This window comes from Triturus cristatus, chromosome 2_2 (genome assembly GCF_964204655.1).
Source record: "Triturus cristatus chromosome 2_2, aTriCri1.1, whole genome shotgun sequence".
In the NCBI taxonomy this organism is placed as follows: domain Eukaryota; kingdom Metazoa; phylum Chordata; class Amphibia; order Caudata; family Salamandridae; genus Triturus; species Triturus cristatus.
In genome coordinates, this window is record NC_140582.1 from 85922701 (window position 1) to 85948468 (window position 25768).

The 25768-nt window shown below is 43.0% G+C and overlaps 1 protein-coding gene across 1 annotated transcript in view; it reads left to right on the plus strand.

Annotated features, from left to right (window-relative positions):
* CFAP299 (cilia and flagella associated protein 299) overlaps positions 1–25768 on the plus strand; it is a 1600143-nt gene that overhangs the window by 1379493 nt on the left and 194882 nt on the right. Inside the window, exon 4 of the mRNA XM_085643208.1 lies at positions 1642–1784. Coding sequence (XP_085499334.1) covers positions 1642–1784 — 143 coding nt within the window. The remainder of the gene's footprint in view (positions 1–1641; positions 1785–25768) is intronic.

The window sequence follows — 25768 nt, forward strand, 5'->3', positions numbered from 1 at the left end:
TTGGTTTACCCAAGACATCCCTTATTGTCTCACCTAGCTTTTCATGTGTATATATCATCATTTCATTTCTCACATTACTAGGGAGTTTGGACAGATGTTCAAAATCAGCTTTGACAATTTCCTTGTTGATATTTAGCGCCACAGGGGTTTTAACAAACCACTCCCACCTAATAGATCTAAGGTTATTAGTGGGCTGGAGTGCTCCAATATCACGATGAAATCATTGATTACATCAGCCATAGCACCATAGTCATATATAGCATATAATTACTGAGTGTATACGTTTGGATTGTTTCCATAGAAATAGCTGAAGCCCTGGAGAGGCATAATTGTGTATTTTAAAAGTTATTTAGTGCACCATTCACAGATCACAACATCGTTTACAAATCACCAATGTTTAGTGTGAAATAAGTACTCTGTGTTAGAGGCTGAGCACACCTGATAAGGGTTGCAGATGTAAGTTTGAAAGTAGGTTGTGGCTTAAAAGCCAAAGCTTGTTCTAAAAAGTCTGTGAAAAAGACCAAAGCTGCTGTTGATAGTATGTCAATCCCCAATGGATATCTGTTAAATATTGTAATATAGTGGCATACAAAAACTTTGGAGCATGTTTATTTCCAGATTCAATGATGTAGAATGTATTGTTGCCCCACTTAGAGGTGGTTTATATCATACTTGTAAGCATGGCTCTCAGGTTTGTATGCCATTATGCCCATGTCAGGAATGTGTGTAGTGTATCGTATTAAACATCCTAGCGTTGTCCATAGGGTCTGACAAAAAGTGTCTTTTCAGTGGCATATGTATTCTTATCAGCCTCTTGATTTAAAATTGCAGAACATGTGAAATCTTTAAGAGGGTAATCCCTTTAAGGTTACTAGAAAACTGGCTATATGTGTAGCGTGTTGAATTACTTCAAGTCCACAAATCCTATAGGATGATGTCACAATGATTGTATGATGTCATCAGTAATGTCATCAATGATGTTATTTGACATTTGGCCATTCACATCATAAGGTTGGCAGCAAGTCCTATATATACATATATATATTATATATTTGTCGATATAATTAAGCCACAGGGTGAAGCGATTCATCCTATGATGAAGTCATCAATTTCTGTTGTTCCCATCTTGTAGTTGCCGTCACATGTTCTACTTTTATTTAGAGAATAGTGAATCTTCCATACATTTCATCCACTTCTTCACAAAAGATCCTCATAAAATAGGACAGGATTTCTAGCCAACACTTGTTTTGTCCTTTGCTCGGATTATACAGGTGTGCAGTCAAAAATGAATGAAATCTTTGTAATATTGTAGTTTCCTTCACGTACTTTGTAGTGCACTTTAGACTAAAGGCGTGTGTGTGTTAAGTTCAGTGAGAAAGGTCTTCTCCCAAGAATTGTCTATTAGGTCCTGGAAGGACCAAAGAGGTAGTGAGTTTCCTAGCAATCAAAGTAGCTTTTCGTTTGTTGGGCATAGTACTGCTGAAAGACAAAATAAACTTAATTGAAATGGATTGTAGTTTGGTATTTTCAGTCTGAGCTGGACCTCATTCTACTGATTTTAATGATTTGGTGAAGCTTATATTGTTGCTCCTGTTTGTACTTTTATTTTACGTGATTTGTATTTCTTTATGTTTTATACAGTCTATAATCTTCATTCGAGATCGAACTGCCCGCAATCAGGAATTGTCAGGATACATTGACTATGCCCACAGACTGAAGAATGAAGATTTCGAACCCTACTTCAGTGGAAAGAAAAAGCTCATGCCCAGACCCACTGATCTAAGGTATCACATATTATTATAATTAATTATGTAGCCTTGGGTTCTGGCTGCGGTCCACAGCCTCCAATTATATATATGCATCACTGATTTATAATATTGTAAATTCATTGTTCATGCTATTTGGAGAGACCTGCAGGTTGAAAAGGCTTAAATTCATTTTTAGGACATCTATTATTGATATTTAATGTGAATGTGTTCTAGAGCAAAACATCAATGAACATACAATAAGGTTTCAATTGAAAAAATATTTTGTGGAGATGCAAAGTGAACATCAAACTGAAGAGTAAAAAAACAGTGGCGGCTCCTTTGCTAAGGCGGAAGAGCGTTGCTCCCCTGCTAGGAGCAGCAAAGAAAGAAAAAAACAAAATCATAATAATGGAATGTTATTATCATTTTATTTTGTACTCCTGCTGTGGCAGTGCGTGAGGGGGCGGGGCGGAGCTGCAGGGGAGGAGTGGTAGAACACTCCTCTGTGCAATGACTGTTTGGTTGGCCCTCTCGGGCCGCCAAAACCAGTCATGCTCATTTCCCTGTGCTCCATGCAGGCTGCATTACAGCATGCACGGAGAACATGGCCACCCCTCCAGCCCCTGTAAGAAGTAGAAGGTTGTATCCTTGCATCTTTACGTTACGATATGAAGATTACATTGCCACAAATGTTACTGTAAATATACATATATTTTCAATGTCCAGTTGGACCATATAATAAGCCCCCTATCCCAACGGTCTAGCATCGCTACTGTGGTTTATAGAGCCTTGCCAATGGACTTGAAGCAGGGCTCAAGGCTCCTGAAAAATACAGATATGGAATTTATCTACAAATAAGCCCCAGTCCTAATCACCAAGTTTAGATCGAATCCCAGCAATGTTCCAGGTAACAAGATGCAGAGTGGATACAGGATTATTAGGGGTCTGATTCGTATTAGAAGAGGTAGGCATTGACTGTGGAAGATTGTTAATCAAATATAGATTGTTGGAGTCCCTCTTTGTATCTGCTTATAGGATGGGTTCCCCAAACTGGATCCTGAGTGAATATCCCCCGGTGTTGGAGAAAAAAAGTTGGTTATTGTTGCCTATAAGGGGGCAAATGGACTCTGCAGTCAATTGATCGCTGCTAAGCCACTATCCTGGGAATTGTCAGAATTTACTCCATGTTCCTGTCCAGTGTCACTTTTAATGGTGGAGTCCCCACATCCACCCTCTTCCTTGATCACAGTCGGATCTGAGGGTGGAGGTTTTATTTGAAAACAAATTTCGAAAACATTTTGGGTGACGGGGGCACTGAAAATCCAGCCCTCCACCAGTTCGGTGGAAATTAAGTTTACTTTAATTGCGTCCCAAGGACCAACAGGCACTATAAGGCGTTTTACATAGACAATGTATGAATAAGCAATTGAATTTCACTGCTTGACAAGTCTGATCCAAGCCTTGTTTTTCAAAGAATTGCTGCCTTTGAGGGAGCCGAGCGGCAGCTACAGGACTTTTACCATAAGGACTGAATGGCCTGTTTTGAGGAAAGGGCTCCTCTGCACCCTCCTTGAGGGGGCTAGCCAAAGAAGGCTGAAGAATCGTGGTTGTGTGACAAATATATAGTACTGCTGGAGCTTCCAGATGTATGGTGGTTAAGTGGAGCTTGGACTAACTCTGGCCTACAAGTTGCAGATAGAAACAGGGCAGGACGAGTATCAGAGCATCGCCCCAGACTGCCATGATTACTCTGAAGACTTGAAATGAGTGTATGATACCAAGAGACAGATTCAGCAGGGGGCGCTGGTGAGCTCTTCAAGGTCCTTCGGAGCTTGGAGAGTCTGAACACTATGAAATGGGTGCAGTGGAGATTTTGAAATCCTTGGCAAACAGCTGAGAGTTTTAACTACGCCCAGAGTAGAGGGGTCCTCTGTAGGGAAGACAAATGAGGAAGGTATGGTAGAAATCTGTGGGTGGGAAACTGGATCGCAAGTATCCCTGTAACGCAGCCTAACTATTTTAGCACGCAAAATTAATGTGAACTTGGGAGTCCTCCTTTTGTTCTGAAATGACAGTGGACTTTTGCATCAGTCCTGTATAGGTGAGGACACCGTGTTGCGAGAGTGGAATGTTTGCTGATGAAATTGAATTATTCCAGGGTCTGTGTTTCATCTTAAATACACAATTCATGACAGCCTAGCTTGATTGTTTGAAAAGGCACACACACAAGACTGTTTTGGGCCTTTTGTTTCCCCATTCTTAAGACATCTTAAGACAATGCATTATGTAGATGCTACAGAACCTTCAACTTCTAAGGACACACAGGCTTTGGAACCCAGCCAAGGAGGGTGGTCTTGCCCTGCCACTTTTTGGCACTGACGGGCTCGGGACAGGTCTGCCCTTCTGAGCTGCGGGATTGCAGAGAGCGCTATTCTGCACGTTGGGAGATTCCCCCCCTCCTGGGGTGACTCTGTATGCGCGCCTCTTGGCGAGTGTTGAGATGGGGAATGAATTCCCCTGTGGCTTGAATAATCCATGAGGACAGAGACCCTTTAAGCTGCCAGAGATTTGTCCTGCTTTGCAGGATTGCAGAGGGTGCTTTTCAGCATGTCCGGAGATGGCCGCATCCCCTCCTGGGGTTCCTCTGCATGCACACTTCCTGTCACGTGTGGAGATGGGGGATGAATTTCCCCTGTGGCTTGAGTTGGTGGGGGCAAGTGACCCCTTAAGCTTTCAAAGATGTGTCCTGCACTGCGGGATCGCAGAGGGTGCTTTTCGGTGCATCAGGAGATGGCCCTGAACCCTCCTGTGGTGAATCTGCATGAACGCCTTCTGGCATGTGATTAGATGGGGGACGAAGTCCCCTGTGGCTTGAAGAGTCCGTGGGGGCAAGAGACCCCTTTAGCTGCCAGAGATGTGTCTCTTTAATAATTTATTCCAAGGAGAGATGGATCCACCTTATTTTACTGAGTAATGGTTGTCAGTATCTAAAAAAACAGAATGCCACCTCATGATCCTAATTCGTATTGCCCAATAAGTTTATTAAATTCTGATTCTAAAGTTTTCACAAAAATTCTGGCTAATTGAATTTCAATTGCTGTATCTGCTCTAATACACTCTGATTCGAATGTGCCTTTGCCAAATAGATCTATTTCCGTCAGCACAACTTTCCTGATGCAAGCAATTGATTTTTTTCCCCTCAAAATACATTTCATTCTGCAATAATGTTTTTATGCAAAAATGGCATTTGATTTGGCCAATTAGGTGGCTCTATTTCAAATTCTTAAGGCAGAGCAGGTGATTAGAATACTGAAAAATTAGTATTAGTATTCCTCAACAACAATTTTAATAATTTCTGTTGAAATAGAGAATAATAAACTTATTGCCCTCTGTCACCCATTGTGTTTGCTCTATTTTTAGAGCCATTGGAAATATCTATTCGCAACAACATTTCAGATTACTCCCCCTTAGCTGGGATGACAAAACTGAAATTATACGATGACGACGTAATATTTTATTTGAAATGCTGAGGAGTCCAATGCACAAAATCTTATGGATAAGATTCCAGCCTATGCTCAGATTGGTTTCTATAACATGAATCAGAGAAAATTGGCAATCCTGTTATTTAATGCCTTTGGTCATAATCTCCCTTTGTAGTTGAGGATTGTATACAATCCTCGTTCAGTTATAGAGTATCTAGAAATATACAATATCAATAATTGGTTTGATTTATTTAGATTGCATTTTGTTGCCAGTTTTGTGAAAGAAGTCTCTGCTACTCTCTGTTAAGGGGAGAGTAGCATTAGCAAAGATGTCAATATGCCACTTTTTATTTTTCCATTTTCCAACGTTCCCATCAGAGATTTTGTTTAGTTAGGTTGATACTTTGAGCGTAACTTTGTCTGGAACGACCAGTGACCCCGTTTAAGAATTGATTGCCTTCAATTGCGTACAAAACATGGTGGTTTAGCTTTGCTACATTTAAGGTTGTATCACCAGGTGGCTTTTCTGGATGTGCTATCTCATTTTTAAAATCCTTTGATTTGCCCAATTTTTGATAATAACCTAATTCAAGCAATGATCTTGGATTTGAATTTGCAAACCCTGTCCTTTCTTAAAATATTCAAATTGCCCAAGATGATACGATATAGGGTGATCCTTGATTTCACCTTTCGGAGAAATGATTTGTTTAAGGAATACAAGTCTTGAAGACTGTAGAAGTTTAAGTATGGCAGTTTCTAACATAGAAATTAGGAAGTGGAATAATTTGAGATTTATTAGGGTTGCTGATTTTAAAATCAATACAATTTGGAAAGCCAAAGATAAACTTGGGTCTGTTATAAAAGGCGAGGGAAGATATCTATGGTTCAGCTTTATTCAAATTAGCCAGACCTTTCATGTGCATTTTGCAAAGTTAGACGAGTTGTCTGAGATCATTTTGAGAAGACTGTTTAAATCCAACTTGAGAAGCATAAACTGCTGGAAGTGAGTACTTTTTCTCAACAAGCAAATGCTTCTTCTCTCTCATCATTTTTATAAAGTGGAGAAAGAGATAGGGCATAGAATGACTGTATCAGAATGTGAAGAGATCTCACAGCACAATTATAAGAGGTTAGAGCAACTAACCTGAGGAGGATGGAGCTCTTTTTAAGATGATTATTGTATTATACCTCTGAAGTTATAAACAAGCGTTATCAGTCCTTTTTGCTAATGTTTGCACTATTTTGTTTGGCTATTTTAAAAGCAAGTTAACGATCACTGTTATTCAACATAGGTTAATTCATATCGCCATCTTCATAGCTTGTTCATTGATACTGCAGTGCTGAAAATCATCCATTCCATCCCTGGAACACTAGAGTGGAAAAATGAACAGAGTTGGAGTTTTTGTGTATGGCTATGAAAAAGAAATCTCCAAATAGGCAAATTTAGTAAAAAGTGGCAAAACTCAGAACTGTTCTTTCTTCATGGCACATAGTTACTTTATTCACAAATGAGAACATGGTTACACCGATCGACATTTACTTCATGAATTCATCTCTATTTTTTAATTGAAGGAGCACAGATGCCTGAGATGAATTATTTATATTTGAATGTGTTTATCTGTTTGTAGAATATTTTTATGTCAACTTTGTATGACTTTCTGATTGCTACATAATGCATTGTTTTGAAAAACATGAAATGCCTTGGACAGCCAAATAGACAAAGCATGAAAAACAAATTGAAACACCAATTAGATGGACTGTGCACATTAATAAAGGACTTCAAGGTGGTGTGTAATGTTGTGATGTTTTGTATCAGGAATCAGAAAGGTAACCATATAAATACCAAAAAGCTTATTCATTATCAGCCCTCTAATTCATATCACTACTTCTTCACTGAATGCACTTGGATAGAATTATAGAATACTACATGGGTAAACAGCTTCCAGTATTACCATCATAATTGTATTACAGAATTTATCTGACAGTAGTATGTCAGCATAACAACAATACCATACTTTGTGTAGTGCTTCCTAGGACATCTTTTGGAGTTTCTAAGCACTGTGAAAAAGTGTTAGTATTGTCCACTGTAATAGTACTCAATTTACTAACTACAGAGAGATAGAAAACAGAACTGACTTTGCTGAGTAGTCCCAACAATTTGTCATAGCGATCATTTAACTCACTGAGCCATTTTGCCGCCCAGCCCTCTAAGATTGGCTCCTAGAGTCTCTGACATGGTAAATATAAGGCATTTAAAGAAAATATACATTGTGTGTCACCACCAGCAGCGCTAAAATATCTTGCCAACACAAGTAATTATTGCCCTTTTGGAAGTTTTGAATATAGATTCTATGTCAGTTGTTGGTCAGAATGTTGGTGTGTGTGTTGAATAGATGCCTGTGGTTAGAGTTGATGGGAGCCCCGGCTAGAAATATTACCTGAACTGTATCTCAGGGCCTAACATGTAAATAAAGAAAACATCCTCCACCTGATTGACCCTTGTCTTATCATTGAAGAACCTTCCTCATGACCTAACAACTCTGTTTGTGAAAATGGACAAGTCTTTGTTTTCCTAAGTTTCTTCATTGTAAAATTCTGAAATGCATAGATAAAAACAGTAAACACAAGTTCCCGGCAAATCTCCTGTCTGCTTAGTTTTGATTTGCAAGTGCTCAGCCTCTGATCCTATATTACGCCCAGGTCGTCCCGTTCCTTACAATATGACTAAGATACGGGACGAGGACCACGGAACGAGGAGTAATGAAGATTACCGGTGAGAAATAGGGCTTTACCCCCTGGTCCCTTTGTCCTCGTCCCATTCCGTACTCATGTTGTAAGGAATGCGACGAGGACCACGAGACCAGGAGTAATGAAGATTCTGTTAAGTAATAGGACATGAATTGCTTCTCATGCAGTAATAGTTGCATTTGTCTAGCTCTGGATACCTCTGATGAGCTGCCAAAATGCATTATCAGATGAGTAGCATGCTACTGCTTGGTGGAGTGCTTGGTTGGAAGGGTGTTGTATTTGCAATGGGATCTATGTGGTGTCGTGCATAAGTGACCAGAGTGGTGCTCTTATTCTGTCTTGGGTTACAGCGCTTAACAGTGTGATATTATGAAGATGAGAAAGAGAGTGCCTGCAGTTTACATTAGTTGGTTACTATGAATTCCTCCCCAGGTGCCTTATGGAATGTTTTAGTCACTGTCAGCCCCCATCCTCTTCTGAATACACCAGTCAAGACAGGAGCTCTGTGTAGTCTTGGACAGGCTGTTCAAACACCTCAGGCACTTGATCTTGGAAAGCTTTGCTGCTAGCACTTCCGGTTTTCTGAGTAATCAGAGAAGCAACATGGCCTTCTGTTGAAAGAACATGCTGTCCTATTAATCCACAATCTGCATCTGCTGTAGTGAGTGAAGGCACACTGAGGAAGCCTGCAAGAAGTGTGCCTGGAAAATGATTTCCACGAGCCAGCCATGGCTGCCATCATCTTGTGGCTTTTCCAATGCGGCAAGGGGGAGTCGGAGCTGGCTGTAACAGAAGGACTAATGTCTCCCTAAAAGCAAGAAAGATGGAATTGCTGTGACTCAACTGGAAGCGCTCATTTCCATATTTTAAGACTAATGTTTTCAACTTATTTCCGCGTATATTATTTGTGTGAGTCATCTCCCCAATTAGCAAAAGATAAATATTGGAGGTGATAGTATTTCTTCACCTCTAAAATGTATTTTTTGATTCTTTTTCATGGATTGCTGGTTGTGTGCTAAAATTTCTGTTGAAACCCATTCGCTAGTCTTCCTTCGCCCATTCAGTTTCCTGCCGTAAGACACTGGGCTGCCTCCAAGCCTTGTTACTTTCTCTCGTTCACAATGAAAGGCTGACAAATAGACTAGTGCATATATCTGCCTGCTCAATATCTTTTTGTTGTTGTCAATTAGTAATGGTATTTAAACATGAAAAGTCAGAGTATTATTAGCAGAAATAGCATCTGACAGAATATTATGTCCTAATAACCACTTACAAAAATATTAACCAATTGAGTGTAAATTGTTTAACTGCTTTTGGGGATTTGGGGAATTATATTTAGGACAGAATATGTTTGTCAGATTATATCTTGGCTAAAATATTCTCTACCACACCACATTTATTTGCTGGAGCATGTTCCATCGAACAAGCAACCCATTCTGCATTCTGAATGGTAGCATGTATTTATTTATTTATTATGAGGTTCCGTGTAGCACCCCCCCCCCCCCCCCAGGAGTCTCTTGGCGCTTAGTAGTTTAGCGGTGGATGGCTTTAGGCATGGGCGTTAATTCAAGAAACGCCAGGCTTTTAAGGCATTCTTGAAATTTAGCAGTGGGGGATGGGGGGGTGCTCGGACTTGGTCTACAGTGAAACCAAGTACCACAGTTTCACCCCGAATATTCTCAATCGTCTGCTGTCCAATATTGAGTATTTGACTGGGGAACTAAAAAGTTGACCTTTTTACAAGATCATAGGTTTTACACAAAGAACGTATTTATTGAATTTGTCTACAAATAATTTGGGAGCTGAGAAGGAATATGAATCTTACGAATGTATTTTAGATTTTCTGTACACAGCCTAAGAATTCTTGAGGGAAACCTACATAGCCTCAATTGCCACGATCTAGGTATTTCCTTCTGAGAGAAGCTGAGATGCAGGATGCAAAATGTGGGGAAAACAGGATTTGGTTACATTAGTAATATGTTTTTCAAAATTCAGACCAGAGCCACTTTTGACTCCTAGGTTTCGTACAAAGGAGGCTGGGCTGGTACACTCTCCAAATTATGTTTGCCATGAAAAATCTTCTCAGACTTTTATTTTATTGAAAACAGACAGGATCTTCATTTTAGTAGGATTAGGTTGAAATACTTTTTAGTCAATTCAAGATGCTATTTCATTCAAAGTGGCTGACCGTTCTACAGAAGGGTTTGTAGGGTTGTATTTTAGACTAATGGTCATCTGTGCATCATCAGCCTAAAAACAGACTTTTATATTCAACTGCTTTAGTAAAGAGGCAAGTGGTGGGATGTATGTGTTAAAAAATGGGGCAGTGCCAGTTCCAGGGCCGTAGATTGGGAGGCAATGACAGTGGTCATCGTTGGGATGTGTTTGAAAGCGACATATGGGTGGAGACAACTAGAAAGGGATAGTCAAAAGCATGAAGGGGACCTCAATATCTTCAAGAAAAATGTACCCACCCACCCTGAAAGAACAGAGACCTGGCAAGATTGTTGTAGAATGCTGCTTGATTATTGACGACACCCTGAGAGGTACACTTACATGGCTCACCGCTAGAGACTCTACGCAGAGTGACAAGACCAGTACTATGCTAGCCTGACTGACCTGACAAGAATCTCAACCGAGCCCAATATTGTCTATCCAATCTCATCAAAGGTCCCTGGAATGCATCCAGCATGCATTAACCAAGTCTTCAAGCTACACCTCAGTGAGACTTATGCTGGAAGAGGGACGGAATCAATGGCTAGTGTAGAGGATTACATAACAGATATACCGCTTCCTTCATTTGATCCGGGAAGGCTATACTTCTAGATAGCCCCATCATATGGGAAGAAATCCTTGCAACGTTTAGAAGCATGAAACCAGCTAAGACACCTGTTAATGATGGGCTTTCCACCTAATTTTATCACCGATGTGCAGACCAAATGGCCAACAAACTATTAGAGGTGTATCAGGAGGCCTTCCCTCCAGTGCGGAATCCTCCCAAATACAATGCAAGAAGTCCTAATAATAATGATACAAAAGCTAGGAAGAGATCCCTTGGAGGCTTCCTCCTATCAGCCAATATTGTTATTGAACGTGGATGTCAAAATCCTTAGTACAATTCTTGAGGCATGCTTCCTCCCTCATCTCCCAACCCTGGTCCATCAGGACCAATCTGGGTTTACACCTCAACGGAGTACCCTCCATACATTTTGAAACCTTTCACTCATATTTCATGCCCCTCAGGTTCGACAGACCCAGAGTGCCTTAGCCCTCTTAAACATTGAGCAGACATTTGATTCTCTAGACTGGTCCTATTTATGGAAGGTACTTAAAAAAATGGGCACGGGCCCCAACTTCATTAGTTGGATCCAACTATTATATTCAGCTCCCTGGGCCAGAGTAAAGTCTGGGGGGAGGGAGGTATTGGATGCCTTTCCGTTGCATAGGCGAACAAGACAGGGGTGTCCACTATCACCCCTCCTCTTCGCATTTGCAATGGACCCAATAGTGGCAAGACTCCGCACGGTCTTGCTCTCCTGGGGGATCACAACGGGAGGGAACACCCATGTGATTTCCCTCTATGCTGACATGCTCTGGTATATTTAACCCAGACAGAATTTTCAGTCCCAATACTCCTTGGGGCAATGTGTGAATTTGGTCAGCTGTCTGGCCTCACAATTAATCCCACAACATCTACTCTGGTCCCACTGGGTGACCTTACAAATATCTGTCACGGGCACCTTGTTGGTGTATTCATGAAGCCCTCACCCACCAACCCAGTTGGTGGCATGCTTCATCATCGGGCCCACCCAGTGACACCTAGTATGTCCCGGGTGTGCTACGACGCCTGATTACAGCGGAGCTGGTATATTGCTGAGAGTGCAGTGAGGTTGGGTGAGTTGTGATTTAAAACGGCTTGGTGGTGGTCCCAGTACCTGAGGGTAAATTAAATTTTAATAACTGGGCCATCACCAGCGGTTAAAAGTAAGGCTACAGGACGCGTGAGGGTGGCGAGTTACTGCCCCCTGCGTCCTTCAGATGGTCGACATGTTTCAGCCAGTGCCTTAGAGTGTTCTGGCTTTCCTCAGGACCGTTTTTTTAAAAAAGGTGTGGTGAAATAAAATAGACTTAGTGTTGTGGTACAGACTATGTGATACACTCACTAAGGCGTTTTTCTATATGTGAGAGGGGGATTCCCTTCTCATGCATATCTGTACAAACAAACATTAAGAACAAGGACAAAACATTTACAGAGAGAGTCAGTAGTCAATTTAGACATATGGTCAACAATGCTTAGGTGGCCGGATCTATAGTGCAAGGTGAGAGGACTATAGTCGGCTGGGTGTGATGGTACTGGTGGTGCCATCAGAGTGAAAATACGCGACTAATTAGGAGCGTGGTGTGGCTAAAACACGGAAATCACACTGAAAGGAGTTGACTTAGTGTGGCAGGGCGCAAGAAAATTGTTCTTAGGCTTTGGGTTATTAGCCAAGGCTTCCTGGAGGGAAGCGGTAAGGGGATGACCCTATGGGAGAAAAAGAGATAAGCTGTAGGGGTTAGGGACCTGTGAGGAAAGAAGCGCTTACCCAGTTTGTTGTTTGGAGGCTTGTCAGGTTTGTCATACTCACAGTCTTTCTGGTCAGTGCCTGCCTTGTACCTGTTGTCCCGCCGTCGTCCTCCGGTAGAATGAGCCTGTCGGCGTGTGGGCTTTTTATACTATGGTTAACAAGGTAATGATGGGCACCTGTGGGAATAGTAAGGGTGGAAAGACTACCCCTTTGTGTTGTTGCTGCTCATGCTCGTGCTTTGCACACTAGTCTCTCGTGCATGCTCAGTATATCAGCGCGGTTGCTATGTTGTTGCTCATGCTCATGATACTAATTATAAAAACTGCCAAACGCCTTTCAGAAGCCATCGTAATTGAAATCCAATTATCAGAAAGCCACTTCAAAACAACCCTGACAGCCTACAAAAAGAACTTAGATGACCAAAATAAAGAAATTAACGAGTACAAGGAGTACCTGACCCAAGCTAAAATCAAGAAATTTGAGAAAGACCTCAAAAAATTTAGCTATGCCAAAGTCTTTCCATACTCTGAAGAAGACTTTACCCCACCAGCCAATAACTCAAATGCCTCAGACTCCTCAGCACGCCGACAGGCTCATTCTACCGGAGGACGACGGCGGGACAACAGGTACAAGGCAGGCACTGACCAGAAAGACTGAGTATGACAAACCTGACAAGCCTCCAAACAACTAACTGGGTAGGCGCTTCTTTCCTCACAGGTCCCTAACCCCTACAGCTTATCTCTTTTTCTCCCATAGGGTCATCCCCTTACCGCTTCCCTCCAGGAAGTCTTGGCTAATAACCCAAAGCGTAAGAACAATTTTCTTGCGCCCTGCCACACTAAGTCAACTCCTTTCAGTGTGATTTCCGTGTTTTAGCCACACCACGCTCCTAATTAGTCGCGTATTTTCACTCTGATGGCACCACCAGTACCATCACACCCAGCCGACTATAGTCCTCTCACCTTGCACTATAGATCCGGCCACCTAAGCATTGTTGACCATATGTCTAAATTGACTACTGACTCTCTCTGTAAATGTTTTGTCCTTGTTCTTAATGTTTGTTTGTACAGATATGCATGAGAAGGGAATCCCCCTCTCACATATAGAAAAACGTCTTAGTGAGTGTATCACATAGTCTGTACCACAACACTAAGTCTGTTTTATTTCACCACACCTTTTTTAAAAAAACGGTCCTGAGGAAAGCCAGAACACTCTAAGGCACTGGCTGAAACATGTCGACCATCTGAAGGACGCAGGGGGCAGTAACTCGCCACCCTCACGCGTCCTGTAACCTTACTTTTAACCGCTGGTGACGGCCCAGTTATTAAAATTTAATTTACCCTCGGGTACTGGGACCACCACCAAGCCGTTTTAAATCACAACTCACCCAACCTCACTGCACTCTCAGCAATATACCAGCTCCGATGTAATCAGGCGTCGTAGCACACCCGGGACATACTAGGTGTCACTGGGTGGGCCCGATGATGAAGCATGCCACCAACTAGGTTGGTGGGTGAGGGCTTCATGAATACACCAACAAGGTGCCAGTGACAGAACTAAATTTGAGTACTGTAACACTCTGGTCAACTTAAGCTAGTCCTCTTTGTTTAATCACATATAAACCCTCGGGGACTCGGACTAGCTAACTAGTCCTCTCTCTCCCTCTTGTTACACGCATGACCTTACAAATATACCATTGGGGGCACTTCCAGTGAAGGAACTTCTCTGGATATCTGGAGGCATGAAATACTTGTGGATGAGACTGGCCCATGTTCCCCAATCCTGTTTCGATCTGAAACTCAGGAGGGTAATCGACGGTCTCTGATCTTCTATACTTTTCTGGAAAGAACTCCCTCTCTCCATGATGGGCAGTTGCGATCACCAAAATGATTGCACTTACCAGATGCCTATATGTCCTCCAAGGGACTCTTTAACCAATACCCCAACGCTATTTCAAAACCCTTGACAGTCTTATGGTGGAACTGCTTCAGACCTGGAAATGTGTTGGGCTCTCTACCCTTAAAGGCACTTGGGGATACGAGGTTTTGAGGTTCCCCAGCTAGAGCTACATGGCGGTGCACCTTCAGCACACAGTTTACTGGTTAGATTCAGGGGATAATTGAGAGAAAAAACTTCTTCAAGGCTCATATAAGGATACACCTCTTCCTGTTCTTCTGATGAAGGGCTCAAGTGTGCCACCAGACACCCCGTTCCCAGTGTGCTTGGTCTGCGAGGTTTGGGAGCGAGCAGTTACAAGGGTACTGCGTAGAGAACAGTATGCCTCGGACATGTCCATATGGTTCCTCCAATCTTTTTTTAAAATAGAATAATCCAAGTCCGTCCAGAAATGGAAAGATGGAGGCTGTAACTCCCCAGGAGACCTCTATCCCACCAGGCGATTCATCACACGAGATGACGCTATTATATCCTTTGACTTAGGGAGAGGCCAGTTCCTACAATACGCAAAGATCTCAGCGACTACCTGAGATCTCTGCTCATCATTTCCAGATGCACTGAATCCTGACACCACTAAACATGGCAGGAGGTGCAGATTGATATCTAACATCTACAAGGTCCTGAGGACCGATATCCCCATCCCATGCTTTGGATTCAGACCAAATGGGAGGAAGAGCTGGACCACCCCATGTCCTCGAAAGACTGAGGAAACGCTCATGAAGGTGTCAAATTGGTCAGCTCTAATGCTAGATTTAAATTAATACAATATAATTATATTCACTAAACCTATCTCCCCCTAAGACCCTGCATATCATCTACACCAACTGCAGTGATACTTACCCACACTGCGGATCAACCGAGGATGATGTTATACATATGGTCTGGTCCAACCCCTCCCTAATTCCATACTGGGAGTCTGTTGTGAGAGACATCAACAAAGCCATCAGAGGGAGCATTCCACTTAGTATGAAACAAATTCTGCTGGGCTTGTTACCTTCTCCCTCCCATAAGAAACTCGGTAGGAAATTCATCCTACCCTGTCTCCTCCTTGCTAAGCGCTGAATTCCTATTCAGTAGCTGAGCACGGATCCCCAAAACACACGGACTGACTTAGGGATGTTATAAAAATGGACGACAGCTGAAGAGATCCGTATGAAACATGTACGTGAGATGACAGACTAGTGGAGGCCTACAGGCGTGGGCATCCATGCTCTCTGACCTCAAGGAGCTCACAGGGGACACCTCTGTGAGAGGGAGTCCTCTGCACCATGGTGACGGACAAGGAGGATAGGTCACTGGGATTGATTGCCTTCTTCCTCGCTTTCTCACCACCCTTTCTTTTTCTCCTTTTTCCCTAAGTATCAACTCACTAATCACCCACAAAGAGGTGACCCGTTGTGAGAGCAGTGGGGAGGTTGGGGAGGGGGGATCTGTTGGGGATTTGCTGTTTTGTTGATCTTTTGCATATTATGCCAAAAATACTTTGCACCCTACTACTGGATGTACTATTGTCGTTTATCCTAAGCAACCTCAGTTAAGATCATCACATCTTTTTTTTAATAATAGGACAGAGAGTCCAGATCCTTGAGGTTCACCCCAGAGTAATGGGGTGCGCACATAGCTGAAGTGGCCTAACTGAATTTGTTGGTTTCTACCACTGAAGGATTCAAACCACAAATAGGCGTTTCCTTCTATATAGGGGTTTACTAAAATGGTGCAGGGGGATCCAATGATCAATAGTGTTCAATGTGGCATGTAAGGCCATGGGTATAGATACTCCTGAACTTCTGTCATCTGCAATACACCCTAGATCCACCTTAGATTACCAATGACTGATGTTATGAAAGATTCAGTTCCAAAAATCAGACGGGACACAGCTTCTCAACATAGGAATGAAGTTGTTTTGTGCCAGTCTTTTTATTAATTTAGCGATTTATGTGAGGAGAGAAATTGGTCTATAATGAAAAATGTCCTAGCTATTTTAACAGAAAGTTTCAGTTCTATTAAGGACACATTGGCAAGTATTATGCTGCAAATATTACTCACTTTTTTAACGAGCAGCCACAGTAGAAATACAAAAACTCTCCTTCCCATGAACACTGGCACAGAGAACATGCAAAACTCAAATCTCATAACCAATCACAGCCAAGGAATGCCCCTCATAGTCACTTATATCCTCTTTCTTTGTGTGACATGCGCCAGATTTTTGCTCCCGGTTATTCCTGCTTGGAAAATTCATTCCCTGCAAGAAAAATCATAATTTCCATACTTGAACAAAATTGAATTGTATTTAAGAGCATGAAGAAAAGCACATACTTCTAAAGGCCGCATAATATGCAACCAAGACAGCCCAAAGTCAGGAATGGATGACATATCATTGAAATATAGTTGTTACCTACCAAGTATGCATTAAAAGTATTCATCAAAGGGCTAGAAAAAGAAGCGATCTGACCTCAGAACAATTGGGGGGGATAATCGTTGCTTTGTGTCGATAATAGTATTGAAACTTTCCTATCCGAAAGCTAGGAAATTTGTAATTCTATGTCAGGACCAGACGCAAAGATTATGCTGGTTGAAAGCCTATTAAGCATACCACATCAGAGTCTGATTTGATTTTGGAATCTGATAAGCAGTCCACTGCATTAATGATATCCTCTAAGCGGGTACCCATTGTAAAGGCCTTGTAAGCCATAGCACCGCTCACTGAGTGTCTATCAATTCCTGTTTCTTCAATCACTCACCGGACCCGTCTTGCAATTCTAGGTGAAGATACCGCCCAGTGAGTTTTGCGAATGGCAATAAGCAGCTGTCCCTCCTCCTGCTGGTGGATTTCCACTGTCATGTTCCTGTACTCCTTTATACATCTCACTACACACAGTTTTTGCACATCATGAAAAGAAGGGTACGCCCCAATCTTAGAATTTAATTTTGTTCTCTTAAAATGTGAAAGGTAACCTCATCTGGGATAAATATTCTACCTATTAGCCCTGACGTTGTAAATGCGTCTGCACGAAACCAGGCATAGGAGCATTGCCAACTTCCCAGATAATTCCTTCCTGGACATATACTCATTACACTGCCATGAGAGAAACATATTCAGAACATTGTTGACATCCCATAGGTAACAGTATCTTGGCACAGTGGAAATGAAACACAGATGCCTAACCAGTGGGTGTCTCTACTGGGAAACCCTCTATGAGGGCGTGTCCCACCAAAATAGCAGACCTGAATATGTTTACCCGTCTCTATCCCCTGCCCTCAGAAGCCCATCCTAAATACTTTATTCGGTCATCACGACCATAAAAGTGCAAGTGCAATACAAAAGGTTCAATTGTTACCAGTGTAGCAAAAGTACAGTTTTAACAAGATTTGGGAATCATATTAAAAACAACATCTTGGTGTAAGTGTTTTAAAACAGTAGTTTGGCAAAAAAGAAAAATCAAAAGGATAAACGTACTAGGTAATATTAGGTTGAAAACCCACACAGGATTACAAAGAAAGTGCAAATCCAAAATAGTGCAAGAGTACAATATAGCAAGTATAGCAATAATTCATTCATAGTTTAGCTGCAAATAGACCATCAATTTGCTCCAACTATTTAAACGATTAAAAACAATTAAAACTAGAGATATAAAGGGTGAAATGTTGTTAAAAACAAGTTAAAAATAGTCTCAGATAGTTCTAGGGAGCAATCTTTATCTCTTCTTTAACGCATGACACCAGATGATCCACACTTTCCGTAGAAATGTTGCCATGCGCAGGCTATTAATGGCCTGGAGTCTGTTTTTGAAATACGAAATGCTTCTTTATGGCACCGAGTTCCCATCAGCCTACAGACAGGTGCTAACCAATTAGATCTCGGCATAATGAATAAAGGGCACACAAACAGGATGTGCTCAACAGTCTCAGATATCCCGGGACAACCTGGACAATGCTGTGCAACCTCAGAAGATCGCTGCCAAACCACAGTGAAAGAATTCACAGGGAGGCAGCCGAATCTAAATTGTATGTAGAGCTTCCTATATTGTGGTGTTGAAATCACCTCCATATACTGTTTGAATACAACTAGCCACTTAAACTCTATGAACTTCTAATTATAGACGGCCAGCAGGGGATTGAGAAACAGTTGTCTGCGCCACCCAGTTCCAATAGTGGGTCTTTATAACTTCTCTGCTAGGCAGGAGGCTAGGGTCGGAAACATCCCACAAGGTTCCCAGGCCTATAGCAGAAAGCAAAGCCTGGGCTTTGGTACACCAACCTATTTTTTTGAAACGATCAAGTTTGTAAAGATCTTTGAAGGCTACAGCATAGTAACTAAGCTTGGGTGTTTGTCTGAGTCGTAATCAGAAAAGAAGGGGGTGAAGCCTTGCTTTGTCCACTATAGTTGTTCTACCCATATGCAATCTTAGAGGAATGAGCGGGGTACTCTGGGGAAGGGAGCATAAAGATATTAAGAACTTGTTTTCTGTGTGTTAAAAGCCCTCAAGATTGTCAAAACCCCAGATTTCTGCCCCATACATGGCAGAGTAACTACCTTCTGATCGTAAATCTGAAGAAGGGCTGCTATTGGTCTGGTTTGGAAGGCCCTGTGCTTTTTAATCAGTGCTCCAGAGGTTTTCTTCTGCTGTAAATTCCTCTTGGTAATGTGGTGCATCCATGCCATTGTCTCCGAGAGGCTTACCCCTAGGTTATCAAAGGTGGCCACTCTCTCCAAAGGAATCCCACCCAACATCAGTTTACCTTTAAACGATTTGGGGGGGTTCATCGTCAGGAGCTTAGTTTCCGAGGTATTAACCTCCAGGCCTCTCTGTTTACAATAGGCCACAAAACGATCAAGAAGGAGTTGAAGACCACTGGGGGTCTCGGAGACTACTAATGTGTTGTCCGCAAATAATAGAATTGTTACTTTTCCAGCCCCCAATGTAGGAGCATCAGCGGGGACTTCCTCCAGATGCTTCACCGCCCCGTTGATGAAAAGTGAGAACAGGGCGGGAGCCAAGATACATACTTGGCGGACCTCCCTAACGACTTTGATTGGTTGAGTTAATTGCCCTTGGTCCCCCCAACGAACCCTCGTGCAGCTGAACAACCAATGCAAGAAGCTCCTATGGTAGCCCCAATTCCTGCAGTACCTGCCATAGTTTGGACCTTGGAATAAGGTTGAAGACCGACTTTAAATCAATAAAAGCAATATAAAGACTGGCTTGTTCGATGTTCATTGTTTTCCAGGCCAATAAAGCCCACTTAAAAACTTGATCGATGGTGCGGACTTTCCTCCTAAACCCAGCTTGGAATGGGGATAAGATGTTATTTTCCTCCATCCAATCTGTGATCTTAGACAGAAGAGTACGGGAGAAGACCTTCTGAGCTCCATCGATTAAACTAATGGGCCTGTAATTAGTGGGCAGTGCACGGTCACCCTTTTTGAAGACCGGGATTACTTCTCCTCCCTTCCAAGATGGGGTTGTTGGAGCCCCGGACGCGAATCCGTTGGCAAGTGCCCAGATGTAATTGGTCCAGCTGGCAATATCGTTGAGAAAAACATCACTAGGTACACCGTCGGGACCAGAGACTTTTGTTAATTTCAGTTATAGAAAATAACTCACTGGAGCGAGTGCCAGTATATTCATATGAAAGACCTTCAGTGGCAGGCTCTGCTAGTCCAGTATATACAGCTGTGAAGTGGTAAACCCAGGCGGCTACAGAAATGTTGCTGGTACATGGCCTAGGTCTATCCGCCTCTCCCCTTGTGACCAACAACCAGAATTGTTGTGAATCTTTCCTCTGGCAAGCATCACGGATTTGTACCCAACGATTTTCAGCCCAATCCCTTTTCACTATCACCTGGGCTGTCTTGTAGGTCTTCCTAGCCTCTCTTATTTCTGGGACGTTATTAGATCCAGTGCTTTAAATGGGAAAAAATAAGCGCAGGTACTCATTAAAATGAGCTAGAGGTGTGGCAAGTGGGCGGGGCTAGGGGTGGGGCTAAGGGCAAGACATGATGCGGCAGAGCCAAGCCATTTGTAAATACACGATTTTCTCCAACAGGAGAAGTTCCAAAAGCACTCACGGATATAATCAGGGTCCAATTCTGTTAATTTTCCTGGCAACAACATAACTGAGGTAACACAGCACAGACCAACGCGTTTCAGTCTTATAAAGACCTTGCTCACGGGTACATAAAGCGCTGCCTTCTCGCATTGAAAAAATAAAATTTCTACATGATTACATCACTTCCATTTGGTTACACGGTTTGTAGTGTGAAATGTGGAAAACACCTCGTTTTGTTGGTTCCACCACCTTTTGTGTAGAATTTAGTGCATTTTTTCTTGTTTTACTGATCTCATTCAACATATAAATTGAATACCTGTGCATAACGCATTGTTTCTAATGGTAAAACTGTGGCAAGTTTTTCACTATATGTGTAAACAAACGTTTTACGCTCAGTATCATTGTTGGAATAGTTCCCTATCACAATACTTCCAGTTCGGAACATTTTTGGAATAGTTCCAAATATCAACTGAATCACACCCTCCAGTGGGCAGACTGTTTATACATGTATTTTGCTCAATGCGCCACAGTATATTCCGTAGATCCAAACTTTTTTGTCAAACTTATGCACTCTGCATTATTTATCTTGATGAACTGCAACAAACTTAGAGGGGCGCCTCTGGACTTTAGCAGCGTCCCTGCAAAAGTCTGCTTCACAGGCTCAGTGCGATTGCGAGATCCGGAACTAGAGCAGCATCTGTCCTGCGTTGAACGAGATACCGAACCCGAGCCTGCCGTGGCATCAATCAGGGTACCGGTACGCTCCCTGACTCAAGAAAAGTGCCGGTACTGACGGCTAGAAAATTTGGAAGTGCCGGTACTCAGTACCGGTGAGTACCGGCCCATTTAAAGCACTGATTAGATCTAACCACAGCAGCCAAGACTGCCCTTAGTTTCCTACAGTCTTCATTAAACCAAGAAGATTGTGGACGGGCAGACGGCCTCTTGTGTTGGAGCTGACTTGGCAATATAAATAAGGAGACTAGCTGCTAAAAGGGAGATGTATGTATATCTGTTAACTTTAGGAGCTCCTCCCATCGCTCATGCGGATTATGGAGATTTTTAATATTATCACCGCCGCTGGGGATCGAACCATGAGCCCCCAGGTTTCGGAGTCAGTTGCCCTGGCCGCTGCGCCACACCTCTTCCCCTTTGCTTTATTTCATCACACTTTGGGGTGTCCATTGCTACACATGCCCATTTCAGTCGCCTATTATCGTTTGTAGGACAGATCATCTTGGTTGCTAATTTGCTGCCGGAGGGGCTTCTATATCTGGACCAGGGTGATGACATGGCAAACTCAAGCAGGTTGTGGTCACTGTCAGTGGTCGTCCCGACTGTCATGTCCAGCACATTGGGCCATATTCTTACATCTATCAATATGTAGTCAATTCAACTCATGTTCATGGTTCTATTGAATGCCCATGTCCTATTGGATTTAGTGCATCCATTCCCTGCCCTTAGCCTGTGCTCGAGAGTTATAGCTTGGAGCTGAAGAACTGGTTGCGTCCATTTTTTGATTGGTGGTAGGTCAAGCGGGGAACAGACCACAAATCATCTATCCGGTCAGTGCTGGTTAGGTCTTCGGAATCGAGTGGTTAGAAGGTGACATTAAAGTCTCCAGCTATTATTAGCAGAGAAGGAGACTCTTTTCTCGGGGCAATCTTCCAACGCTTGAAGTGTTGGAGAACTACAGCCCATCTAAGTGCCACGTGCATAGACATTGAATTGAGCCACAGACATACCATTCATGCCCTTAAGGTGTACTGCAAGAATATCAGGACTGTTGGTCTTAATTTCTTTCAAAGTACATAGTACATTGTAGATCAATTCTGATCCATATTAGGAGCCCTCCAGCCGGACGACCTGGTCTGTTGTTGACTGCTGGGCAACATAAGATGATGCAACCAGGAATAAAAACAGGTGCTGAGGCCCATGTTTCCTGTAACAAACAGATATCAAGGTGTTTGATGTATTGTAGCCAATGAGGGACCGCTACCTTAGATCTTATCCCAGCTATGTTCCAAGATAGTATACGTAGTTCGGTGGTCAAATCTCCTGAGTCAAAGCTAGCAGGGTGATGTCCATCATTTGCACATTTCGTCTGTAGGCTTGTAGCTATAGCTTGCTGGCTAGGGCTGGCCCAGAGACTGCGGTTCATAGGCTGTGGACTAACAAAGACCTCAGAGCTAGAAGACTGAGGTACGACATCTAGCATTGGATCTACATGTGGCCTATCGGTTGGGGCTGAATGAACAGTTAAGTCTGTATAATAGAGTGTCGTATGAATTGATGATGCTGGAGATGCCAGTCAATCAATATTAGCTAAAGTTGAGTCTGAATCCAACAAGGTGCCATGCCTTTTGAGGGCTTGGTGCAACAATGTACCTGTGGGATTGTATTTCATCTGGATTCTGGTGGAAGAGGGTGGACATGTCCTTGCCTCAAGAGCTATTAGGTTTTTTGCCAGGTTCTCATCCCTCAGGTGCAATTTGATATAATCCGTTTGGGAGGAGCGATGGGTTATCCTTTTTGCCCATAGAAAGTCATCTCTGATAACAGATCTACACCCCCTAACTTTTCGGATCCAGTGAACCGATTTGTTTATTAAGGAGTTGTTATCTTCGTATTTGATATGTGTCTGGATTTTGGGCACATTTGTCATAAAAATGCTCTTGATGGGACTATGAGCCAACTCACACCTGTTACTAAGGTAACATTCGTTATCAACTACAGATGATTCATTTCTACCCACATTGCTACCCACTAGTGTCTGGGTGTTCAAGATGGTGGGTTTTGTAGGGAAGCGTGTAGGGATGGACATTAGGGGGACTTTGTTGTTCGTGGGCTTAGAGGAAACTATGCTTCCCAGATGTATGGCAGGGTTCGTTATGGAGCCCTCAGACTGATCAGGGATGCAAGTTTGTACTGACTCTCTATCCAGGAGAAGTTTGACCTAGTCTGTAAGCACGAGAATTCGTGATTTGACAGGTTATGACTTTAGCCCTAAGCTCATTTATGGTTGTCATCGTGTCAAACTCTGCTAAAGTGGACTTTACTAGATCACCCTCTACCCTTCCCTTAGTTGGATCTTGTTCTTCACAAATATTGGCTAGATTTGACAGAGGGGATACCGTATCTGCTCCTTCCAGCCTTCCCAGGAAATTGTCTGGTAGATCCTGCAATGGTAGGAATCTATTGTCCAGGGAAATGCTAGTATTAATAAAATCATTGGTGTTAGCAATGTTGGCAGTATCCACAACTATTGGATTTGACTCTTCCTCTGCAAGGAGTGGTTGGAGATTCCCTACCTCGACAACATCGATAACAGCTAAAGATTGCATAGTACTGCTATGGCTAAGGGACTTATTCTTTGTACTCCTTGTAGTGCGTTTAGTAAAAATAGAGGGAATTCGTTTGACGGTTATGGGGTTTGGGCTAGGGGGAGGAGAGGGTCTTGACTGGGGTGAGCAAATTGCCTAAGGTGGATATGTTAGAATCAGGAACTAGAATACCATGGCATTCTGTCAGTAGATCATAAATGCAATCTAAAATGCAATTATTAGCTGCAGATCTATGGGCTACTTTGGTTTTGCTGGTTTTGGTGGTTTTCAAGCAAGGCCAACCTGTATTCCCACCCCCTCACTAGCATTGGTCTTACTTTTCCCATCCCGTTGTCAGTGAAGAAAGATAAATGTTATGTTGTAACCAAAATTTCGTCCCAAGGGCCACACTTACCGGTGGCCCGGAATGTAAGTCAAATAATGAGCAGTTGGCAACGTAGAAGGTTCAAGCATTTTATTGTCCAGACAGAAAACTCTACATAGAGGAGCCTCATCGATCCTCACCCATGAGGTGCGCCGAGGAAGACTGCTGGCTCCTTGACAAACTCACACTTTTATACATTATCAGCGCAACATACAAAGCCTTACAAGTGGAAAAGTACCAGCCCGTCCAGGCGCTCCTAATGAGCTCATCCTATATCTAGTTTCAGCGATACAAAAAGGGTTACTATCTTTAAGAATAGAAGGTCGGCCGGGTGACTCCCTTCTCGTCCCAGGTTCAGAAGGAATTTCGCTTGGTACTCCCTTTTAGCAGATGTGACCTTGCTTCTCGGTCGTAAATACAATTCAGCCTGTCTTCTAAACTGGTGTGTGCTAAATGAGGAAAATATGGGCTCAGGGAACCACGTGATCGTAGTTCCTACACGACGAGAGAGTTAAGGGCCAAGATGGCCGCGGTCCTGTTTTCGGCCCTTTTCGTCGTACTAAACTATAATGACGAAGAGGGGCCTTATTACGGGACTAAATCAAATAAGCTAATTTTAGTTACGCTATGCTAATCATATATTTTAATTTGAATCCTACAGTTAAAATGCAGTGCAATTCACTTTAAAAACAAGTATCAAATCATGTACTAAGCACTTGCTAAAAAACGAAAGAGGCATACCAGGCGCTAACTCAGGAAGAAGGTAGAAAGGAGGGGGTGAAGGGAGAGTAACCAACACTCACAATTTAAGTCTTGGGAGGCGAGGAGTCTATTGAGTCCAAGTGGGCTATCTCAAAGCCAAAGGGGGTGGCCCTGCCCTGCCTCTGCCTGACAATTATGGCCCTGCCCTTGGCCCGGGCTTCGCCCGGGCACAACCCGCGCGCATCCCACGCTGCGGGGGCTTGCGGGTGATGATATGTGCTCCGGCTGCTGTGTAATGATGAGGCTTTGTAGAGGAGCGAGGGAGCCTGGTAGATGGAGTCCTGTGGACCCGCTGCTGCTGGCTCTCACCCCCGGTGCGGCAAAGAGGAGCATCCTGCGTGGCGGGGGCCTTCCAGTGATTATATGTGCTTCTGGGCGCTGAGTAATGACGAGGCGTTGTAGAGGAGCGAGGGAGCCTGGTAGATGGAGTCCTGCGGACCCGCTGCTGCTGGCTCTCACCCCTGGTGCAGCAAAGAGGAGCGTCTATCACAAATGAATGGTCTTAGTGAAAGCCGCTGATTGCAAGTGGGTTGTTTACCTTCACGCTTCAATCATGTCAAGTTCTGGTAGCTTAACACTGAATCAGCTGCAGACTGCATCGTTTGATCGTGCATGTTAAGGTCGCTTGATCCAGACGTGTTGAGACTGTGAGGGGAATGCCTGATAATCCTACCTTTCTGCCTTAGAAGCCATACTCGCCTTACCTTAAATTACCCTCACCCACCAGGGTTGCTCCTCAGTGGCA